Source organism: Trichinella spiralis (genome assembly GCF_000181795.1).
Source record: "Trichinella spiralis strain ISS 195 chromosome Unknown Scfld5, whole genome shotgun sequence".
In the NCBI taxonomy this organism is placed as follows: Eukaryota; Metazoa; Nematoda; class Enoplea; order Trichinellida; family Trichinellidae; genus Trichinella; species Trichinella spiralis.
In genome coordinates, this window is record NW_003526944.1 from 2,017,139 (window position 1) to 2,038,414 (window position 21,276).

Sequence of the window (21,276 nt, forward strand, 5' to 3'; positions counted from 1 at the left end):
AAGCTTGCCCGCCCATTGTTTCTCATTGTGTAAAGAGTTAGGATTAGGTCAACGTCCTGGGATTGTCAAATTGCGCATGTGTCAAGGGCAACTGAGGAAGTAGCAGTAGCAGTGGTGGTGGTGGTGGTGGTTGTTCTTGAAACATTGGTCGGCATTAATTTATTTTCCCTATCATGCATTTTTAGAAGAAGTGGACAATCGAAAGCAGCAACGGTAGTCTGCGGTCAATTAATGCGCCACATAATCCGGCTAGAATGCGGTCGTTGGTTCGATGAAAGCTTGACAAGTAAACACTTGCTCCGACCGACCGTTTCACCCTTGAAAAGTACAAAACCAACGGGGCCAACGGTTCAATAGCTCAAGCAATAACACACGGACAGACAACACGACCGCCGACCGTTCATCCCTCCCTCCCCCCTGTTGGAAGCTTCAATATGTGAAGTATCGCCAATGAAGAAGCTTAGTAGAAGAAAAACAAAAAGAACGAATGGAAGAAAAAACACCATAAGAAAGTAACATCGGTCGGTGGGCAATTTTTCTCGAACACAACAACAATCAATCAGAACAAGCTATCTATCACCAGTGACGCGAAATGAAGCAGAAAATAATAGAATAAAACAAACGCTAAAATATTCATTCATCATTTACCTGCTCCAAATCAATAGTGATGTTCACTTGATTGTACTGCATGCCACGACTCAACGGTGGGCTTTGCCACCATCGTGGCGTACCGTCGACCATATTTTCGGCCGGATAACTGTAGTCGACGCTGGAAGCGTCGCAATATTCGCAGTTTTGACCGCCCTGCAATGCAAATGCTCACACAAAATTAGCAAAACTTGGAAAACAATACTTGAACAAATGGCTTCTTCTGATCTTGGGATGATGACTGCGACGAACCGACGACACGAAGTTCGGCCAAATCTTCCTCATAATTGTAGCCGAAAAAGCCTTCGTAGGGAGAATAACGAGTAGCGCCGGCCAGAGAGCAGTAAAGTTCACGGATCGGTTGACCGTCTTGTACACCACAAGTAGCCGTAGCGGTGATCTTTCTAGCTTCGGCCAAATTGAAATAAGGCGGATTGAGAACTTGACCATCGGCTCCGAGGTTGAAATTTACCACCACCACCACAACGGCCAACAACAACGAAACAAACAATTGTCGTCGACACCGGCCAACCGTCATCTCTCAATTTAGCTTTCTTGTCCAAAAGCAACTTTAACAAAATAATGTTTTCTGTCTTACGGTAGAAAAATCATCCGAGACGAAAAGAAAGAACAAGCAAAACTGGTGAAGGAACATAAGCCGCCACAAGCTATCCGGCTATTCGGAGAGAATGAACGAGCAGAGAATTGAAGCGCCAAGTGCGCGCGCGCTTTAGCATCCGGTCTCCCGCCTTTAGTATTTGATGGATTGGCTCTTTTGACATGCTAGGCCGGCCACATGACCGTCGGCGCGTCTGATTGGTCGCCGCCTCGAGAGAAGCGGCGCCTCAAGCGTGCCGAGGGTCCGCCGTTGGATTTGCTATTGCTGACGGCATATTTTTTCTTCTTTTTTTTCATAGTTGAATTCTGTTCAACTGGAAAAAGGGAAATTTAAATTAAGAAATCATAAATCATTTCAATTGACTACGCACGCAGGGAACACATTTCAAGCTAAAAATGACCACCAACTCTGCAACAGTTGTGATACAGAATAATAAATAAATTTCCATTGCTTGAAAAAGCTTGAAATAAATGCTCGACAAAACAACTTTATAGCAGTTTGATTGGAAATTTTACAACAAACAATTTAACAAGTTCTTTTCTTAAAACTGAAGAACAAATAAAAAAAATAGGCGAAATATTGGCGCAAAAATTTGAAAAAAACTATAATTAAGTTCAATTTTTCACAAAGTTGAAACATCATAAAACTCAGTCACTTTTCTGCACATCTGTTATTTGTGGTGCTGTATTTTGAGATGAAAAAGCAAATGCTCTCCGGCAAACGGTTCCTAGCACAACAACGGATGTAAAAAGTTCAACTGAAACTCAATTTGCAAAAAGCAGCTGTCAACAAGCATCGGCATAAAAACTGAAAAAACAAACAAACAAATGAAACATTAATTAAAATTATTTTTCTTCCTGAGAAACTTTTTTTCTGATATCCGAAAAAGTAGTACTTTTTCGAATTTATATATGTTTAAATTTTTCCCACTACAAAAGAATGATGAATTAATGATTAACGTAGTTCATAAATGTCAACGTTTTACATGTGCAAACCTGATTGCCATTTAATAAAGTAAATTAAGAAAATCTTGAAAAAAGAAAATCATAAAAAATATAATCGTTTTTAAACTACATTTCAGCATTGAATTTCAATATTCAAATGGATACAATTTATTCCCTGTTTTGAACTATTTATTCAATCTTGAAAATCATTAATTGAATATTGTTATATTATGTGAAATTTAATTTCCCGTATTCACACCACTGGTTTTCAAGAAAAAAAAGTATCACTGTCAATAATAAGACAACAAATTTATTATAATAATTAATGTATTGTCATTTATTTAAAAAAAAACAAATTCAGCATCGCATCGTGCCGAAAAGGTTTCAATCTGTCTATTTATTTGGATTTCATTTGAGAAACATTTTCTTTACATAAAACAAACTAAACTAACTAATATAAACGCGGCGGAATAACTGAAAATAACAATAATAATACGATTTATATTTATATATATACATGTAGCGTATTTGTTGAACGCAATTAATGGTGAAAGAGAACATGTAAATTATTAATAAAATAATTTACTTTCTCCAGACAAATTATATTTTATCGAAAAACGTGATTTGATCTCTTTATTTGAAAAAAAAGCAAAATGTAACAATTTTCAAAAGTTGAACAAATAGCAAAAGAAAAAGAAAAATATTAGGATAAGAAAATTTGTACAATCAAATTCATGCATGTACAGTAATATAAATCAGAAATAAAATAGAGCTCGACTTTAAATTAAACTTGTTACTCATTGCCAAACAACAAAGCATGCAGAAAGAAAAATTGAGCAAGCTGGTGCGAGCATGTGAAGCAAAGAAGTAATAAATAGATGAAGCGGTGTGTCGTTTGATTGAAGTTTATATATATATATATTGATCAATCATTAAATGTTCAGTTGTGAAATGTTGATCATAATTAAATAAATAAGCAATATAGCGGCACCGATTTTAATCTCCAAGCATGATATGATGTGATCTGATGATCGTCCCCTGCGTAAATAAATATAACGTAACAGAGTTAAAAGACAACACGCACGCACACAGAGATGCAATATTGAATAGAGAGAGAGATGTAGAGAGGGAAGAAGAAGGAGGGGAGGAAAGATTGGGGGAAGGGGGGGGGGAAGAAGAAAGACGAATAAATTTGAAAAGTTTGCAAAATGAGCAGCACACAGCTTTGTTATTGTTGTGTTTGTGCTGCTTGCCGTAAAAATGTGCGACAAACGAGCAAGCCAGCTGACGACGTGTTGAAACGACGGATGAAAGCCGGAAGCAACTGACTAGTGGTGTAGCAATTAGCTGTGCGTGCGCACGCGCAGGTTGACAATCTGCCGAGAAGCCAACTGCACACTGCCAAGCGAACTAGCCAATCGGAACTGCGCATCCTTCATTTCCCAACGTGCCCATGGACAAGGAAACGCCTCGATCTTTGGGGGAAAATTTTTTCACCACTCCACACAACAACAACAACAACAATGGCTTGCAAACGGCTGGGTTTCTTTTTTTACCCCTTTCCCTCATCACCCATACGCTGAGCTGTTGCGTCTGCAAACTTTGCCTCACGTTACACAACTTGCTTACATCCAGCCCAAACGCGCTTGGACAACACTGCGAACCAATAAACTATTGAAAAACTGTTCATCCTATTGTTTATGACATTGTTTGTGTCATGTGGAAACGAAACTGTTCGACCACACCCGCCCAACTACTGTTGCTGCTATTGTACTTTTACTTGATCAACATCCCAGCTGTAGCCGTCGATGTACGATGGCCTGAATGGCGCCGTGGACAGAGACCCGACTTCGACGAACCCGACATATGCCACCCGGTTCCAATGTTCACCAACGGTGGTCAACTGGTCATGACCAATTACCACGGTCACGTGACACTGATCGCGCTCATGGAATTACAGTGTACCTTATGTCGTACTCAGATAAGCAGGTAAAAAAAACGGAAAAACAAAGAATAATGTATAGAATTAAAATACAACAAAAAAGTTAGGATTTGTTCGTATTTTTTCGAACATTATTAAAAATCAATTGAACAAATTGATAATATAAAAACGAAACACTTACCTGCCTGCAAGCATGAGGTGAGGTTGAGGCTGGCTGGTTGTGACTTTGTGTATTGTGGCATCATCGTTTTTCCGCTCAACTTGCAAAATTGAACTTTTTTCTTCTTCTTCTTCTAGCATTGTGAAACTTTCTGAATTGTTCCGAGAAAATTACGACGAACCGACCAAATTTTTGGTCGTTGCACCGCACAATGAATCCGATCGTTTCGTCGAATATTATAAACAATATCTGAAACCGTACGACATTGGCGTCATTCAAGAAACCACTGCCGAACCAATATGGCATACTTTACGAGGTTCTAGATTTGACTTTTTCGTCTACGACCGGTAAGCGTAACTAGATATTGAAATCTGAAATTTTCTACAAAACAACAAATTATAAAAATCACTTTCCTCTACAAATAATAATTTGAAAAAAAAAATTTTTTTTTCTCAAGATGCGGCCGTCTGAATTATTACATCCCATATCCGCAGAGTTTCATGTATTACCATTACACTATTTCGTCTTTGCATTCAACGCACCGTTACATAAAATGTGGTCCATGTCCGTCGAATCGTCAAGACATTTCAACAGCAGCGGTCAGTGTTGGCAAAACTCTGACCGACGATGGACAGTGGAACAGCAACGACCAACGTTCAACGTTTCCATCAGAAACGTCGAGCGTGTACAAGCATCACTTACCGAAATATCAACCCAAGGTCTACGTGTAGAAGCGCAGTCTGCTTTTCTAACTATACCTTTTTTTTGTTAAGAACGTAAAAGCATGGTTGCAGTATATTCGTGGTCTGTCAGGTGATCCGACTGGGGAAAATCAACTTGACGGTGTCGACTCGTTCGCTGCCGAAGTTCTGCGAGAACGTTACGTTAAACCCAAGCATGGTGGTCGCAGAAAAAATCGTACCCGAATCAAGCAAGGTAGCAAAAAACTGACGACAGCACTGCCCAAACACAGCCAAGCGACAACAAGCAACGACAGTAGTATACCGACAACGACAAATGCCAACACCACAGTCGCCCATACGCCGATTCCAAACATTACCGAAAATTGTAAGCATGCTTGTTTGTTTGTTTGATTATTCAATTAATTTGAACGTGATTGTATAATTGATGATCGTCGTTGAAAAAGGTGACGTGCATATTTTGAAATTGCAGTTGAAAGCACAGCTCAAATTCCAACAACACCACTAATGACGACATCGATGACGACGACCGCAACAACGCAGCTAATAATCAACGCTATTCCAGAGAATTCAACTGTCGGAAACGAAACCGACGTACAAGATTTCAACAACAACGACAACAATCAAACAGATCTACCAACCGACGACACGAAAAAGCCGAAATATTATTGGAGTCTTACCCCGCCGGAAGAGATGAACTGTTCCGCTTACAGGGATTCGGTGTGCTTGAAATTGCAAGCCAAGAATCGATCACACCCGTGTTGTAATAAAGGAATCTACGTCACTGGTCTGTGCTCGCCGGACCATTGCACGCCGGACACCAACCAACTCTGTTGTTTTCAACGCTATCAGCAAGTAAGGGATACGCGCAATCATCTACATTATTGGACAAAAGAAGGAAGGATTCTTTCAATTTTCAAATAATAAAAAAAGAGTAACTAACACAGCTTCTGCTTACCTGTTTTTGTAAATTGTTCTTTTTTCAATTCAGTTTATAAAAAAATGTTCGTCGTCGATGAAACTGCTCGATATTCGATATATTTGAAATATTTGCATAATTTATGCATTCTTGTTTGAATTGTAGGCTCGGTATGCTTGCTGTCACGATGAAAGCGTACCTTCGAGTCGACCGGACGATTTCAACCGGTGCTGTTATGACTACTTCATGCACTCGGAGCCGGAAGATCCGTGCTGTCCGAGCAGTGTAGCGCACGCTTACTGGACAAAGCAGCATCGCATTGCTGATTTGTGCTTGCCGAATTTGCAAGTTGACTATTCGGATGTTGTATTCCAAGTGCATCTGAAGAATGGCCGAAGCGAACTACACCAGTTGCGTTCTGTCAACGTTCTCAATTACACTTGCCCGTACGCATCGAAACGGCAAACATTCTACGTATTCGACCCGAGCCTAGAACCTGATTATCATAACCCTGAAGACGACTGAAAGCAAACAAACTGAGCAAATTACCTTATCCCTTCTCTTCCCTAAAAGCTAACCGTACGTAACGTAATGCTTTTTATTACCATATTCCATACGTTTGCATTGTACGAAAAATATAAATTTGCATGCGAACGACATTTCCATACTATTTTCACCTCAACTCGGTCAAATAATATGAATTTCCAATAAATCAACAACCACGAACGAGCATGATACAAAAAAAAAGAGAGAATTGTATTCGACTTTGAAAAAGGAAAAAGAAAAAAAGTACAACTGAACTTAATTGATAGATGATCAAGAAAAAAAATACCGCTTGAATTATTTATTCAGAATTAGCATGCTGTTTTGCTTGCATTGCCTGTTTCGCTTCTTCTACTGCAATTTGAATTTCGTGTTTCCCGCGTCGACAGATGGCGAACATTGTCAGACTGGTAACAAAATAGACAAAACCACCGGCACGGAATGAACGTTGCATTTGGCCTGTCCATCCGAAAATACCGAGACTGAAGAAAACGCCGGCCAATATACCGTAAAGTTGTGACCGACTGAAACAAGGAATTTCCAACGGATTCAGCATTCGCTTTTTGGCCATGTCGAAAAATGTCTCCTTTGGCTGGTCGTCCATTGTTGACATGAATAAAAGAAAAAAGCTAATAATAATAATAATAATAAAATACTTCGAAATGTGCTCGGGCTAGAAAAAAAAGCAAAAGCGAAGTGAATGGATTAAACAATTGGACAAAACATCCTCACAAAGGACAGAGATCGCACGTCACAATGGAACGCAATTTTCTTCAAATTCATCACCACAACGAGTGGATGGATTAGAAATTCATAAAATACAAAAAAAAGTTTTTTTTAAATATATTTCTTTTAATGCTTTCATTCAACACCATTATTTTCACGCAGCTTCTAAACAGAACATATAGATCAAAAGTATATTATTATTTATAACATACAACACAGCCGCTGTTCAACACACGTTTTTCGGCTGCTGAACTGCAAACTACTCTGAAACAGAGATAAAAAAAAACAAGCACAACGTCAAACTTTTCACAGAAAAGAAAAGATGACACAGCATGCAGTTCAAATTAACAACTGGATCATCGCTTTGTAAAGCGATAACAAACAAAAATAAACATATTTATAATATACATACATAATGTATAGACAGATATATAAATATAAATATAAATAAATAAATATATATATATATATATACAGTGGTGATTTTTATACGTTGTGCATAGTGCCGGCATGCGTGAGGAAGAAAGAGTATACGGATGAAGAGTTGCAACAAAAGATGATAAAAAACCATGTACAAATATAGAATATTCAAAATGAGCAGCATAAAAAATACCAGCCTCTCAAAGTATACAAACCCAAGGGGCAATTTATTTTGCATCACAGGCGAGTCACCTGCCTTGATTGCATTAAAATACGAGCTTCTCAGAAGAACTCTTTGGTCATACACATATTACACACACAAAAAAGCTAGCCGACCCGCACCAAAATAAATATTGTATTTTACATGCAAAAGTAATTTTTATACGTTAAGTTTCAATGTTTTGCTGTTCTTTTCTTTTTCCAATTTCAAATGAAATATGGAAAAAATCAGACAATACAAGAATTGTCTGCTAAATAGTCGAAATCTTTGAAATATGCTTGATCTGCATTCGACACCACTTTTCGATCCTTTGGAGGAGTGAGCAGTGGTGCTTCTTTTGTAAATTCTTCATCAAAATTGCTAACATCTTCTTGATTCCTCTTGAAAAACACAATAATAAGAGACTTGAAAACAAAAAAAAAGAAAACAACTTACAATTGTAGGAATGAACTTTGGTTTCAATTTCTTCGCCAACAAATCATCCCATTGCCAGTCGATTAACTAAATAAATTTAACAAATGTAATTAAAACCAATTTTAATCAAACCATCAACATTTTTTTAAATAAGTGAAACATTGAACAATTTTTCAAATCGGAGAAAAAAGGCATACAGTGTGTGAAAATTGCATTGCAGAATAATTAAAAATAACAAACACATTATTATTATTATCATTTTTACCCTGAAAAATCGCTGCTTCTTCACTTCTTCAGCATCCGCTTCAGATGAACCTAATCGTTTCGCAGGATTCTTTCTCAACAACTGAAACAAATGATCACAAATAGTAAATTTGAAAAAAACTCTGAAGAATAATTTACCCGACGCATGATTGAAATTGCTTCAATACTGAGAAATCTTGGATAACGAACGTCATCATTGACAATACTATCGAAAATCTCTTCTTCATCATCACCAGAAAATGGAGGCTATATATATATACGATGAAAAAGATAACATTTAAAATCAAACAGATTACAAGAGATAATTATAATAATTACAAGTACAAGCATACCTCTCCGACTAACATTTCAAAAATCAATACACCAAGACCCCACCAGTCAACGCTGCGAGTGTACATGCTTTCACTGAGCACTTCTGGGGCCAGAAATTCCGGAGTACCGCAAAATGTGGACGTTCTATCTTCAAAGCCCATATTCTCTTTGCAAAGACCGAAATCGGCTATTTTCAAATATCCATCCCGGTCGAGCAGCAAATTATCCAATTTCAAATCACGATAAATGATCTTGTTGTCGTGCAAATATTGCAAACCGAGAGTCACACAAGCGGCGTAAAAGCAGGCCCGTTCTTCGGTAAAAATATCATCATGAATGTGCCGCATCAAATCACCGCCCATCGCATATTCCATTACAAAGCAAACGTGCTCTCTTGTTTGAAAGCAAGCGTACAAGTTGATCAAAAATGGATGCTTGGATCGATTGACAATTTCAAAAATACGCTTCTCAGCCATCAACGATTCAACCTGAAACAAGTGAAAAAATTCCAATGCAAAGCAAAAAAGCAAAAAAGAAAATCATCCACACTAACTTCATCACGAGATAAAATATCGGCCTTTTTCAATATTTTCAAAGCGAAATAATTGTTATTGGGTCGATATTTAGAAAGTATAACCTTAAAAAAAGAAATCAAATCATATTTGAAAAAAATAAATGCGTGCATTTTCAAAATAAACATACTTTGCCAAAATGACCACGCCCAAGTACACTGATCAATTTGAAATCATCTATTGTCATTGTTGCATTAGTCGACTGACGATATCCGCTAATGATTAAAGGAAAAATTGAAATCAAATACATTTTCAAAATCAAGTACAAAAAAACCTGGAAGCGTTCAAGTTCCTGGCGGAAAGCTTCAAATTGAGCGTCTCTTTTTCGAGCTTTTTCACATCTTGCACAAGTCTGTCATCAATCAGCGTAGAAGAACTGGGAAAGGAATATTTCTAAATGAAAATTTAATTTATTGCACAGAGTACAAAAGAAAAAAAGAATCGAAACCCCCACTCGATCCTGATCGCCAAATTCTTTCAAGGATGGATAAAGTGAAGATGTGGAAGTTTCGGATATAGCAGCTGGCGAAAGCACGTACGGAAGCGAATCGTTCAACAGTGAGGAGTCGGAACGTTGAGTGATTAGTCGTGATGCGCGCCCGTTCACTGAAACGAAAAAAATACATGTACAAGAAAGAAGAAGAAGAAGAAGAGCTGCTCGTTCATCATACTGGCACCACTTGGAGGACTGGAAGCATGCGCAGGAACGTCTTGGCACATTTGAGGAAAAAACTGCTTAATAATTCTACCCCAAGCTGCAACATGCATCTGACCAGGACGAACGGGAAGTACTTTTTGAGCTGGAAATTGTTACAACAAATAAAAACTCCACCGTATTAGGCTAGCAACAATAACAGTAAAGCTATGAAAAAAAAATACCTTTGACGCGAAACAGCTTTTGCTGGCGTTGTAACATTGGCTTTCGACTAATAACTGGGTTGAGATACCGAATCTGAAACTTATCTTGCATGTAAAGACAACAAACGATACGTTGGAAAGAAGACAACACACGTCTGCAAATAGCGTTCCTTGGGGTTCCAGCTGGACAACTCGCCCGTCCTGGTAAGAGTCGATCAAATTGCCCAGCTTTAAAAAAGTGAACGCACACATTGATCGCCAATCGTTCCAATACACGTTGATTTCCAATTCTCTTGACTTGAAACATTTATTAATAATAAGTTTCGAAAAATAATAATAACAATGAATTCGAATTGCAATTCTTGACACTGAATAAAATTGTAAATGGGCAGTTTTATAAAATTCGAACAACATGCAGAATTTATAAAACAAGGAAAAAAAAAAGAAAACTTCTCACCCGTTCCAAGTCAATGCTGAAACGTTGATCCCATGCTTGTTGACTGTAAGGTTTCGGTTCAGTTTGAGCAACTTTACGCCCGTCCACGCGAAGTACTGCATAGATTTCATCTAAACGAATAATGTGAACAAAACTGATACCAATAAATGCATAAACAAACAAATATACCAGATAAGTTATCTTTCAAGCGATAAGTATTAGCACGTGAACCGACAGACCGTGTTTTCTTCTGACTGAAACCAGGTTCTGCAGCTGCAGCAGAAGAATCGGCTGCTCGACCAGGTATATCGACAAGCAATTTTTGACAACCCATAAGTCTAACAACAGTTCAATAATTCATCATTTTGAACACAACATTTGAATGCTTATTTAAAAAAAAAGAAAAATACGTGACTTGACAGTCATTTACTGTACTACAGTATTCGAAAGTAAAACTGAACCAAGTACATACCTGACTTCCAGTTTACCGGATACAGCAAGCGAAGAGGCAGCGCAGTGACGATTAAGTAAAAGTTGACTGCTAGCACTGGCTGCCGCAGCATCGTCGGGAAGTTCTTCTGTACGATTTCTGTACAACGAAGGATTGCTTTGAACAATGTCGGTTTTGACCGATTCGCGTTTCGGCGAATGTGTTGGCAACTGCTGACAGTGTTTTTCCAAAGCCAACCGTATCAAATCCAACTTTTCTCTCGATTCAAGTTGCGAATCAAGTGCCTGAAGCAGAATTGAAATCAACACCAACTGATTAAAATAATTCGAAATTTGAATTTTTCCATTACATCTTGCAAACTCTTCTTTTCGACAGTTTTGGCTTGGTTCAAAATTTTCACCATATTTTTGGCGCCTTCGTGCATGGCAGCCTCTTTGCGCAATCTGTGAAGCAATTCATCGACTTGAATCTCAGTAGGCGATGCCACTGGTGAAGCTCCTTTTAAAAAATGAGAAAAACCAAAACAAATAAACAAACAAACAAGCAGTTAACAACAAATTCCCAACGGTACCTTCAACCGGCGAGGAGAGATTCAACGAGTAAAGCTGCTGCAAGCGCGCAATTTGCATTCGAAGCAGTTCGATTTTTGCCTTGCTATCTTCCAACATTTGACGACTACCTTCGAGCATTTTTTTATCTTTGCACATTTGCAAAAATTTTTCCAATCCTTGAAAAATAAAACAAAATAAAGAATAAAGCGATAAAATGGGCAAAAGCAACAAACCATCTTTGACTTTGCTTTCACGTTCCAACTCGCGTGTAAGGCCGGCCAATTTTTGATTAATAGCTGCATTGGAAATGTTCAACGAATCGTTAAAATCCGACGTGGATGAAGCGGAACTCAAATCTGGAAGAAAAATGTTGAATTTTAAATTTCTGAATTTAATTCAAAATTTCACCAATGAAAAACAAACAAAATGTTCAATTTACGTGCATAAAATCAAAAATTGGAAACAAAAACCAAAAAAGAAACAGCAAAGTATTTTTTGTCGACAGTATTTGCTATTTTTCATCGCAAACAACAAACACAATAATAAACTGGGTCGTTCGTTGCTTGTTCACGTACTGTGTGTTCACAGTTTATTTGACAGTAAGTATTTCTCATTTTATCGAGATGAACTTAAAAATCAATCATATTCAATCTCGTAAGTTATTATTTTTCCCCCTATTAAATGGTTGAGAATTACTCAACATTTTGTTATTAAAGCACAACAAACAAGCATGACGACGACGACGACGATGATGATGATGATGGTGATTAATGCGCTTCACAAACAATCGTCTCATTTCAACAACAAGCTAGTTAAATTGAGAGAAGGTAATTTTGCCAATGATAATAAATTCACTTGAACAGCACATTCAACAACAAACGGCAAGTGAAACGAGCGATTAGTGAGCAATAATTGTGTGCCGATTATTTCATTTCAAATGATCACACATACATTACCCAAATCTATCTACCTGCGCTACAGTTACTATAAAAGTGATCACAAGCGAATCCATTATATGCAACTTAGAAATCCAACCTCCCCTCCCACTAATCAAGTGACAAAATATTAAATATTGAAAATTGAAAAAAAACTGAATGAGCAAGCAAAAATTTTTGTTTTCGAATAGCAATTCAGAAGAAAGAATATTGTTTTGTTGCCAGCCTGGTAAATCAATTTCAAGACACGGCACGGCCGGTGTTTCCCAAGCCGGCAGTGGAATTTTCACAGGACAAAATCAGTGAGTGGAAACGTTGAAAAAACGCAAACAGACGCAATTTTGCGACTAGTTTCGTGCAAATAACACGCAAACCAACGGCAGCAATGGCAGAAACGTACGCCGTTGCTTGCTGTTTGGCTAGCGCAAAAGACTAAGCAAGCAAGTAAGCAACAGAGCAGCAACAGGCGAAAGAAAACTCAAGCAAGCATGAAGGCATGCATGCATATGCTTGCATAAATGAATGAACGCATGGATGGATGAATGAACAGAAATGAATGAAGCTAAATAATGCTTACCGGCCGTTCCTGTGGCGTACATTTCGATTGTAAATAAATCCGAGTGCAGGTCTTCAATTTTGTCACTTATAGACCGCAAGTTCTTCTTCAACGCGTCCACTTGCTTTTTGTCTTTCACAGCCCGTCGCATGTTCTCATAACCTTCTTTGAAACGCATCTCGCGGGCAATCAGCGAACGAATGAGCTTTTTCAGCTTGCTGACAAGCTGCTGCAGTGCGTTCTCGTCGGCGGATGTCGGCTCCTGGTTCACCACCAGACCGTACTTTTTGCTCAACAGCCTCAACTGGTCCGGTATTTGACTGTGCGCCATGGTGACGCCTTGAAACGGTCGAAGGAGCCCGGAAAGAAAAAACAGTTAAACAGTTACGTCATTCAACTGAATGAACAGATCAAGCCAAGCTTACTCGGTTGATGCTGGCCGATCAATGGCAGTTGTCGTGCGAATGAAACAAACTTGCTTAAAAAGAAAAGCAAAAAGCCCAACGCAAAAACACGGTAACTCGGCTGTTTAAAACGCAAAATCACCGTCTACCATAGATTGCCTGAAAATCACATTACTTTTAAATTACAACGAATGGATGTCAAATATCAAATGTCATATAATTTCATGAAATTCACAAAATAAATTTTGAAAAAACTATTTCCAAATTATATAACACAATTTAAATAAATTTATACAATTAACTGATTGATTGGTATTCGTGTCAACAAAACAAAAAAATATCAATTAAAAATTTTATTAATTTGATTTTAATTATTTAATTAATTTAATAATTTAATTAGTACATTTTACATCAAAAATGTACACTAACAAGACCAGTAGAGCAACAGCAGTACAGGATGACAAAACAAAGATACTTACTGTAAATTAAAACAAAATAGGTGCATATTTGTACAAAACAATACTGTGTGAAATATGTCAATTAAAATAGTACAGTAATTTTCAAATTAACTTAAATTTTATTATTATTATTATTATTATTAAAAATTTATTTATAATTTAAAAGTATACTGTTCATGAAGTGAAATGAATGCTTTTCTTTGTTTACAATAATGGATGAACACGCAAATTTACGTGAGAACCGTAATTGTTCTTAGTCATTCTGTTTATCGGATTGTGACAAATTCGAAGAACAAAGTGAAATTGATTTTCTTCACTTTCAACTAATACTACTACTGATAATAATAATGAATGTCTTCGCTATTTAAGTTGTGATAAAAATTTCAAAAAATCAAATATGAATGGTTTCTTCACGATCAAAAAGAAAATTAATTCACTACAGTTAACATACAACACGACTGCATTTATTATTACAACTGTTTTTTTCTGCTTAGAAATCATTCGAATATTATTTGTTATGCCCGAAATGAAATGAAGCGCGAAGAAATGAACAAACTGCCAATGTGCGTGCAATTCAGTGGAATTTGAATTGTGACAAAATTAATATTAAAATTCCATCCGAAAACGCGTTCAACAGTTCTCAATCACGCACACTGCTCGACGGGATAAATTGCACTCAAAGCAATATCCATTTGAAAAAAGATATTCATCAAAAGATTAAATTAATAATTTACAAAAGCACAATTGGATTTGAATGTGCAAAACAAAAAATAAATATGACAAACTAAATCTTGAAGGAAAAGGCGAGAAGATTTGTTTTTTCTTTTGAAAATCGATCAATCGCTGAAAAATAGTGAAAATTGTGCTCAGATCAGTGTGAAACAAAACAATTTTTTCTTTTTTGATTTCATTTTCAACGTGTGAAAATTGTGATTTGAAAAATTTCAACAATTCCACAGTACTACTATTAACCGCTTGTCAAAAATTGACGAATAGAAGCAACAAATCAAAGAAAAAAGAAAAAACTAAAGATTTGTTATTTTTGCCGTTGAAAAATGAATGCAAATATTTCGTTGATGATAATTGATTTTAAAAAATAAAATTATCCCAAATATTGTTGTTGTTGTTGCTGTTGTTTTTGCATTTCATATTTTCCAATACTATTCTTATCAACGACATCGACAGTTCATACAGTAATTCCAATGACAAAAGTACTTGACAATAATTATAATTATAATTATGCATTGAAGAGTGAATTTATTTCTTTTTTTCTTTTTTTTCCAAAATCAAGAAAAAAAATAACCATGCATTCCAACTGTTCCGTCGAGGTTGTCAGCTACATGTCCTTGCTGTGCACCGTTGGCGATGATGCCCATGACCCAAAATGGGCATCGAATTTTATGTCAAAATCAAATTTATCGTTTTTAATGTTCAAGTTGAAATTGTCCATTGAAGAAGACACGAGAAAAGCCGGCTGAAGCAGAAAAACTGGTTGCTTTTTCAAAAAAAAATTTCTTCTCTTCCGTGTGAAAATCGACCAAATCAAAAACCCTCTCCCCATGTTCTTCGTCTCTACACTTTCCCACAGATAAACAACAACAACAACAACAACAAGCAGGTAATGCACAGGATAATTGGTTTCTACATTTCTCGGTAGTATATAGTCAATTTGCAAAAAGTTATAATAATAAATTTCCCAAGCTCTTTTTTCTTAAAAAAATCCAATTCCATTTCGGTTTGCTCGGATTAAAAAAAAAGCTAAAATTGTGTTCGGCGGGTTGGCTCTTTTATCATTATTATTATTATTACTATTATCATTATCATTATTATCGATTGAGAAAAATCCCATTTGACGCCGACACTATTCCAGCAATAATTAATAGAAACTGACCGATTGTTGTTCACTTCATGCGGGCAGAAGAAGGAGAAAAAAAATTTCCTTTCTGTTGAATAAAAATATTAACAATTTTGGTCAATTGCTTTTTCCTTTATTTATGGCACAAATGGGAAAATGGCTGAAGGAAAAAAGAAAAAGCTGAAATGGAAGAAAACTTCCGCCATCGAAAATGCTCGAAGCAACAACCGATGAAAAAGCGAAGAAAAAATACCAAATTTAAAATTACATTATTATTGACTGAATCCAACAAGCCAACATGCTGGAAGAATTCACAATTTAACGGCAAAAATGCATAATCCTCCTCCTCCTCCTACTAACTAAACTGACCATGCGGAATATTGAGAAAATCCAACTTATTCTGATTACGTTCAAGTAAATTATCCGCTAACGCGTCCGGAGAGGAGCTCTTTCCCCAAGGAGCGATTTGCAGCCAGCCGTTCAAAAATTCACACTACGCACCAATTGAACAATCTGGAATCGCTGTACCCAAGAAACAGCAAGCAAACAAACCAATACACTCACAAATATGAGCTAACAATAGAATTTTTATATTCAATAAATTTATTCAACTAGAAAGAAAATTTAATTAGACGCTTATTTGCAAAAAAATTTCAACTTTAGAAAAAGATTGTTTTATGAGATTTTTCCAAAAGCATTTCAAACGACATTCACTGGCGCTCTAAAATTGCCCTGATAATTGAAACAAATCACTTCACGGCAAATTTAAATTGCGGGAACAGGTAATAAAAAGAGACATTGCAACTAATTCCTACGAGAATAATATTGTGCAACAGTTTAGCCCCTGGTTGATAATTGCAATTAGTGAATGAAGCATGTTATTGAAAATTGAATGAAATGTAAATTCTTTTCTCTCATGTGAAATGCGTCTCTAAATTTACTGTTAAATTATGTTTTCATGATGATGATGGTGATCAATCATATTTACTTACTTGATTATGAATGTAGTAAAAATAGAAAATGAATAACAACTGAATGAATAAAAGTGAAGAGCAGTGCACCGAAAAAAGAACATGACGAAAATAAAATTCTCTCTGTGCTCAGCAATTTGCTTGATTCACCAACAATCCACCGGACCGGAGGTCTTCAGACGCTCAGATTAACCCACTGACGGTCGCAACTCGCCTATATTTAGCGTTAAGCTTCTCTGAATGCAACCAATGGGAAATGGCCGTCGGTCGCCCACTCCCGAAAGGCTTCTACTGGCAAATTGTGGTGGCGTCCTCGCTGTAGTATATACTTTATTTTCTACAACTCTGGTCGTTGTTCATGAACCCAACAACAACAACAACAACAACAGCGCGTTCCAAGTGGACATTCACGTCATATTTTGATTCTTGAAAGCAAATCGTTTTAGCAGCCGAGACGAGGGCGTGGATCGATATGCGATTTTGAACACGGCGGAAACAACCGACCAACCGGCGGCTCAATTATAATACTGCCTCTCCAAAGAGCAGGGCCCAAAATTCGACAGCAACTTCGATGACACTGACAATTCAATTTCAATCAACTCATCCACGCACTGCGGTCCGTGTTCAGCAATTGCTTCAACTGCCAGTTCATCAATTATCATCATCACTTTGCCGTGATTTTTCAAGAGCCAACGAAAAGATGAATGGAAGAATGAAAAGAAAAACAAAAACAGAAAAGCAGAAAAAATTATGAGAGAAAAAACCAAAATTAATCTACCTTAGAATGGCAATATTCTTTTTGTTTGCTTTTTCTCTCCACCACACCATACATATTATGCTCATTCGAATTCTCTCTGATTCTCTCTCACACATACATACAAATACATCTCCTCAATCGTAATTACACGAAACCAAGATGAAAAACGACAACAACAACAACAACAACAACAACACTGCTCGTCATTTAAATTTATCAGTGAAAATGCAATTTTCACTAACAAATTGGAATTAAAATAATTTTCGAAATGCAATTTTGAAAAAATCAAAAAAAGAAAAACAACGATCTTTTACAAAAACAAATCATCGCACTTACCAGGAAAACATTGTTCACTTGAAAATAAATGCAATTTCAAAGTGCTTTTTAAAATAAAATTTAAATAATTCACGTAAACAACCCGGATACGTACGTCATCGTGATCGTTTTCACTTGCACTACAGTATGGAAGGGTAAATTCTTGAAAATCTTTATACTGTAACCAGAGTCCAAATTCACGTTTTTTGACCGGGTGGAATGTAATTTAAGTCGGATGGCTTTGTTGTGTTGGTTTTCTCTGTCGAACATACTACTGTTGGTTGAACTGGCCGTTTCTGAAGATCCGTTTAAAATTACCGAAAACAGAGACAAATGGATTGATCCGAACAGCATGTTCAGCACGGATTCATTGACTGAAAATGAAGTGAAACTGGTCAATGACGACGACACGTCAGGTAAAAAGTTTTGCAAATTCAATCATATAATAAAAGAAGAACTGGCTGAATGTCGAAAGAAATTGTTGACCATGCCGAAAATAGCATCAAATTGTCAATGTCAGTTCGACGAAAAAAGTCCTTGCCAAAGCGAAGTTGCCGCTGTGAAGCACATGATTCGACTTTTGGGCAGAAAACTTGACATCAATTTGGACAATCCAAAAAGTGTGAGTGATTCGGCGCAAAATTATGTCGTCCGACTTACTGTTAGTCAGTCTGATTTGGCCACTTGGAATGAGCTGCTGACCGAAACTCCATTGAAGCATTCGACACTGATTGAAGCGCTCGAGAAAGTCGGCAATATGATCAACACCGCATCACTGAGAACTGTCGTGAGTGAAAGTTTAATCAAACAGACCAATTGTACTAACGTTTCTGAAAATGACACTTCTTTGGTGTATATTTTCACTTGGCTTAACTTCGTTGCTCTTGTTGTCGCACTGGGCTACATTGTGCTAGTCATATGGCGAAGAAGTTTTTTTCTTTTCGCAACGTTCATGTTCTGCACGCTTTTCGCCCTCAGCTTCGTGTGGACTTGGTATCACATGTACAAAACTGAACAGGCCAAATCGATGGCCATTTTGCACAAAGTTTCCCTGAACAGCTGTCGCCGAATCGAAGACATGTCCATCTGGCAATACATTGGACATTTGTATTTCAAATTGGAAGATACTTGCACAGAGTATCACAAAGCGGTTATTGTGGATCCATTTTTGGAAGTGAAACCGTTGAAAGTGTTGGGCGTGACAATATCAGAATTCGTATTCGCCCCGCTGGAGCCCTTGGCGAAGGAAATCAATCGCTCTTTTGCTGCACTGAGAAACAACCTTTCCACTTACAATTTTGCACTGTTGATCATCACATTTTTGTCGTTGATGGTTCCCTTGCTTCTCCTTATCGGACGATACCGTTTCCGTGCATTGTACGGTATGATCTCAGTTGAGCCGGCTGCGGTGACAAAAAATCCAAACACGATTCCAATTGAAAACAAAGCAGCTATTGGCTCTACCCCAAGCAAGAAACAATTGAAACGATTACATCGTAAAGCGTTGTTGAAGTTGAAAAATTGAAAGTTTCACAATGTTTTATGTTGCAGTTTGAAATGTCCAAGCTGAAAAACGAATAAGTTTAGTATGTTGAATGAAAATGAAACGAAATAAATAAATGCTACCATAATGTGACAAGCAGGTTTCTGTACTGTAGATGAATCTGAGTATTTTCTTCTCCTTGGATTTTCTTTCAAACCTTTACCAAACGATAATTCATTTATTTTTGAATTTGAATTTTCACAAAAGCAGACAAGAATTAACCAAAACTAGCATTTCCAAAAAAATTAAGCGAATGAAATTGCAATTAATAAAAGTTATCTTTTATAATGAAGTTTGTTAAACTTGTTGGCGTTGAAAAAAAAAATATAACAATTGGACTAAAAGGGATTGTTGGTCTTCAGCAGTGTTGGTTTTGCTCTTGAAAACAAATTGATTATTTGTTCTATAATTAGCATAATCGAACGATTGGATAAGTGAAAAATTAAGCTTGCGGCAAATTTTCTGCGTATACAAACTGGTGGCCACAGTGATCACGTACTGGCAGTCGAACTGTTTGGCTCTGTCCAACGATGCCATAATCAATTTGTAACCCAAGCCCCTCCGATAATAGGACGGATGCACGGACAGCAGGCACAGTTCCATGTATTTGCTTCCGGTGGGAAAGTGACCGTCCATGGACGATTTGACTTGTTCGACGAACAAATTCACGGTGGCCATCTTCTCCGAATAGCCTTCTTGACTTTCGTGCTGGTATTCACTTTCGAAATAGCCGACGTCGTTCAACGCGCAACCGACCAACTGCCCAGTGAGACAATCTCGCGCCACAACCGACAAATTGCTATTCAAGCATTTTTGGATGTAATTTTTGAAAAATGGTTCCGCATCCTGCAAGTCGATGGCCGAGGCACGGTTCAACGGCTCGTCGTGCAAAAATCCTCGACAAAGCAAATCGTACAGTTCGACCGAGTGTTCAGTTTTGGCATTTTCGAAGATGAACGACGACGATTCACCGCCGAAATTCTTCCGTTCAGCGTCGTATTCAGCCATTTCGACGAGAAACCTTCTCGGCCACCATTTGCCCAATTTTTATAAGGCATTATTCAAATTGTTCGAATTCATTAATCACTGCCAACAGTGCAATTGGGAACAATTCGTTTCCTACCCTGCCCATTCATCACGCCTATCCGAGAACAAAAACAAGCCATACCAACTTGGCATATGTAGTTCATGAAATTTATTATACTACCACTTATTTATTATTAAATTTTATACAATTGTAAGATTTATCCACTACATGTAATCTTGCACAAATCGGACAGACCAATCGAACAATCAATCAGTTATATTCACTTGTATATAAATTCCTGTTGATTTATTTTCTACTCCTAGTTTCAAGCATTTTCACTGAACCGATGATAATCAAATTAATTTATCGATTACACAGTTTTTCCTATTTAATAAGATCATTAAATTGACCACAAAATAGGTTGCAAATTCAACTAGAAAACATTTGAAGTTCAAAAAAAGTTTTTTATTGAACAAAAATCACTTTTCAGTAGCTAAGCAAGCTGTCACTTGCAAATTATTCACTTGAAAGCGTCTTTTTGTATCAAAAATCAACTTCCAATTATGTAGGTCATTTCGGAATTTTGAAATTCAAATTCAGCCCCGCGGAGGCCTCAAAATGGACTTCAACAGCTATTTAACGTCATAAATTGTGAGAGAACGTTTCACGACGCTACCACTTGCCACGTAAGTCAAACGAACGAGTGCACTCTAATTGACGATAAGGCACCTTTAATGGCGATCGTTATTTGCATA

The 21,276-nt window shown here is 37.1% G+C and overlaps 7 protein-coding genes across 7 annotated transcripts; 2 read left to right on the forward strand and 5 right to left on the reverse strand.

Moving 5' to 3' along the window:
• Window positions 1-633: 633 nt before the first annotated feature.
• On the reverse strand, window positions 634-1,186 carry Tsp_04109 (laminin subunit alpha-5). Its single transcript, XM_003374874.1, has 2 exons — window positions 854-1,186; window positions 634-804 (listed from the first exon to the last, which is right to left on the reverse strand). Exons 1-2 carry the CDS (start codon window positions 1,184-1,186, stop codon window positions 634-636), a joined length of 504 nt encoding a protein of 167 aa, XP_003374922.1.
• A 2,742-nt stretch (window positions 1,187-3,928) lies between these two features.
• On the forward strand, window positions 3,929-6,458 carry Tsp_04110 (selenoprotein P, N region). Its single transcript, XM_003374875.1, has 6 exons — window positions 3,929-4,200; window positions 4,451-4,660; window positions 4,771-5,032; window positions 5,108-5,381; window positions 5,487-5,869; window positions 6,099-6,458. The coding sequence occupies exons 1-6, from the start codon at window positions 3,929-3,931 to the stop codon at window positions 6,456-6,458; spliced, it is 1,761 nt and encodes a 586-aa protein (XP_003374923.1).
• A 319-nt stretch (window positions 6,459-6,777) lies between these two features.
• Tsp_04111 (protein FAM36A) lies at window positions 6,778-7,089 on the reverse strand. The gene has a single exon (XM_003374876.1). It carries the CDS (start codon window positions 7,087-7,089, stop codon window positions 6,778-6,780), a length of 312 nt encoding a protein of 103 aa, XP_003374924.1.
• Window positions 7,090-8,069: 980 nt separating this feature from the next.
• Window positions 8,070-13,522, reverse strand: Tsp_04112 (putative kinase domain protein). The gene is made up of 15 exons (XM_003374877.1): window positions 13,213-13,522; window positions 11,728-12,056; window positions 11,171-11,433; window positions 10,888-11,036; window positions 10,720-10,829; window positions 10,284-10,554; window positions 10,076-10,204; window positions 9,859-10,010; window positions 9,535-9,756; window positions 9,386-9,469; window positions 8,853-9,320; window positions 8,659-8,766; window positions 8,522-8,602; window positions 8,278-8,343; window positions 8,070-8,222 (listed from the first exon to the last, which is right to left on the reverse strand). The coding sequence occupies exons 1-15, from the start codon at window positions 13,520-13,522 to the stop codon at window positions 8,070-8,072; spliced, it is 2,895 nt and encodes a 964-aa protein (XP_003374925.1).
• A 3,545-nt stretch (window positions 13,523-17,067) lies between these two features.
• On the reverse strand, window positions 17,068-17,541 carry Tsp_04113 (hypothetical protein). The gene is given in 3 exon segments (XM_003374878.1): window positions 17,068-17,195; window positions 17,224-17,393; window positions 17,408-17,541. 3 exon segments carry the CDS (start codon window positions 17,539-17,541, stop codon window positions 17,068-17,070), a joined length of 432 nt encoding a protein of 143 aa, XP_003374926.1.
• Window positions 17,542-18,186: 645 nt separating this feature from the next.
• Window positions 18,187-19,476, forward strand: Tsp_04114 (hypothetical protein). Its single transcript, XM_003374879.1, has 2 exons — window positions 18,187-18,367; window positions 18,404-19,476. The coding sequence occupies exons 1-2, from the start codon at window positions 18,187-18,189 to the stop codon at window positions 19,474-19,476; spliced, it is 1,254 nt and encodes a 417-aa protein (XP_003374927.1).
• A 356-nt stretch (window positions 19,477-19,832) lies between these two features.
• Tsp_04115 (hypothetical protein) lies at window positions 19,833-20,502 on the reverse strand. The gene is made up of 2 exons (XM_003374880.1): window positions 19,971-20,502; window positions 19,833-19,897 (listed from the first exon to the last, which is right to left on the reverse strand). Exons 1-2 carry the CDS (start codon window positions 20,500-20,502, stop codon window positions 19,833-19,835), a joined length of 597 nt encoding a protein of 198 aa, XP_003374928.1.
• Between the last annotated feature and the right edge of the window lie 774 nt (window positions 20,503-21,276).

Coding starts and splice junctions, on each gene's coding strand:
- Tsp_04113 (XM_003374878.1), bottom strand. CDS start 17,541: ATGATAATTGATGAACTGGCAGTTGAAGCAATTGCTGAACACGGACCG. Junction 17,196..17,223: donor GTTCATGAACAACGACCAGA/GTTGTAGAAAAT, acceptor TATATACTACAG/CGAGGACGCCACCACAATTT.
- Tsp_04111 (XM_003374876.1), bottom strand. CDS start 7,089: ATGTCAACAATGGACGACCAGCCAAAGGAGACATTTTTCGACATGGCC.
- Tsp_04109 (XM_003374874.1), bottom strand. CDS start 1,186: ATGACGGTTGGCCGGTGTCGACGACAATTGTTTGTTTCGTTGTTGTTG. Junction 805..853: donor AGAAGAAGCCATTTGTTCAA/GTATTGTTTTCC, acceptor TTTGCATTGCAG/GGCGGTCAAAACTGCGAATA.
- Tsp_04112 (XM_003374877.1), bottom strand. CDS start 13,522: ATGGCGCACAGTCAAATACCGGACCAGTTGAGGCTGTTGAGCAAAAAG. Junction 11,037..11,170: donor TCCGGTAAACTGGAAGTCAG/GTATGTACTTGG, acceptor AACTGTTGTTAG/ACTTATGGGTTGTCAAAAAT. Junction 9,757..9,858: donor AATTTGGCGATCAGGATCGA/GTGGGGGTTTCG, acceptor GATTGATGACAG/ACTTGTGCAAGATGTGAAAA.
- Tsp_04110 (XM_003374875.1), top strand. CDS start 3,929: ATGTGGAAACGAAACTGTTCGACCACACCCGCCCAACTACTGTTGCTG. Junction 5,033..5,107: donor TACCGAAATATCAACCCAAG/GTCTACGTGTAG, acceptor GCATGGTTGCAG/TATATTCGTGGTCTGTCAGG. Junction 5,870..6,098: donor GTTTTCAACGCTATCAGCAA/GTAAGGGATACG, acceptor TTTGAATTGTAG/GCTCGGTATGCTTGCTGTCA.
- Tsp_04114 (XM_003374879.1), top strand. CDS start 18,187: ATGGCTTTGTTGTGTTGGTTTTCTCTGTCGAACATACTACTGTTGGTT. Junction 18,368..18,403: donor CAATGACGACGACACGTCAG/GTAAAAAGTTTT, acceptor ATATAATAAAAG/AAGAACTGGCTGAATGTCGA.
- Tsp_04115 (XM_003374880.1), bottom strand. CDS start 20,502: ATGGCTGAATACGACGCTGAACGGAAGAATTTCGGCGGTGAATCGTCG. Junction 19,898..19,970: donor CGTGATCACTGTGGCCACCA/GTTTGTATACGC, acceptor TGCTAATTATAG/AACAAATAATCAATTTGTTT.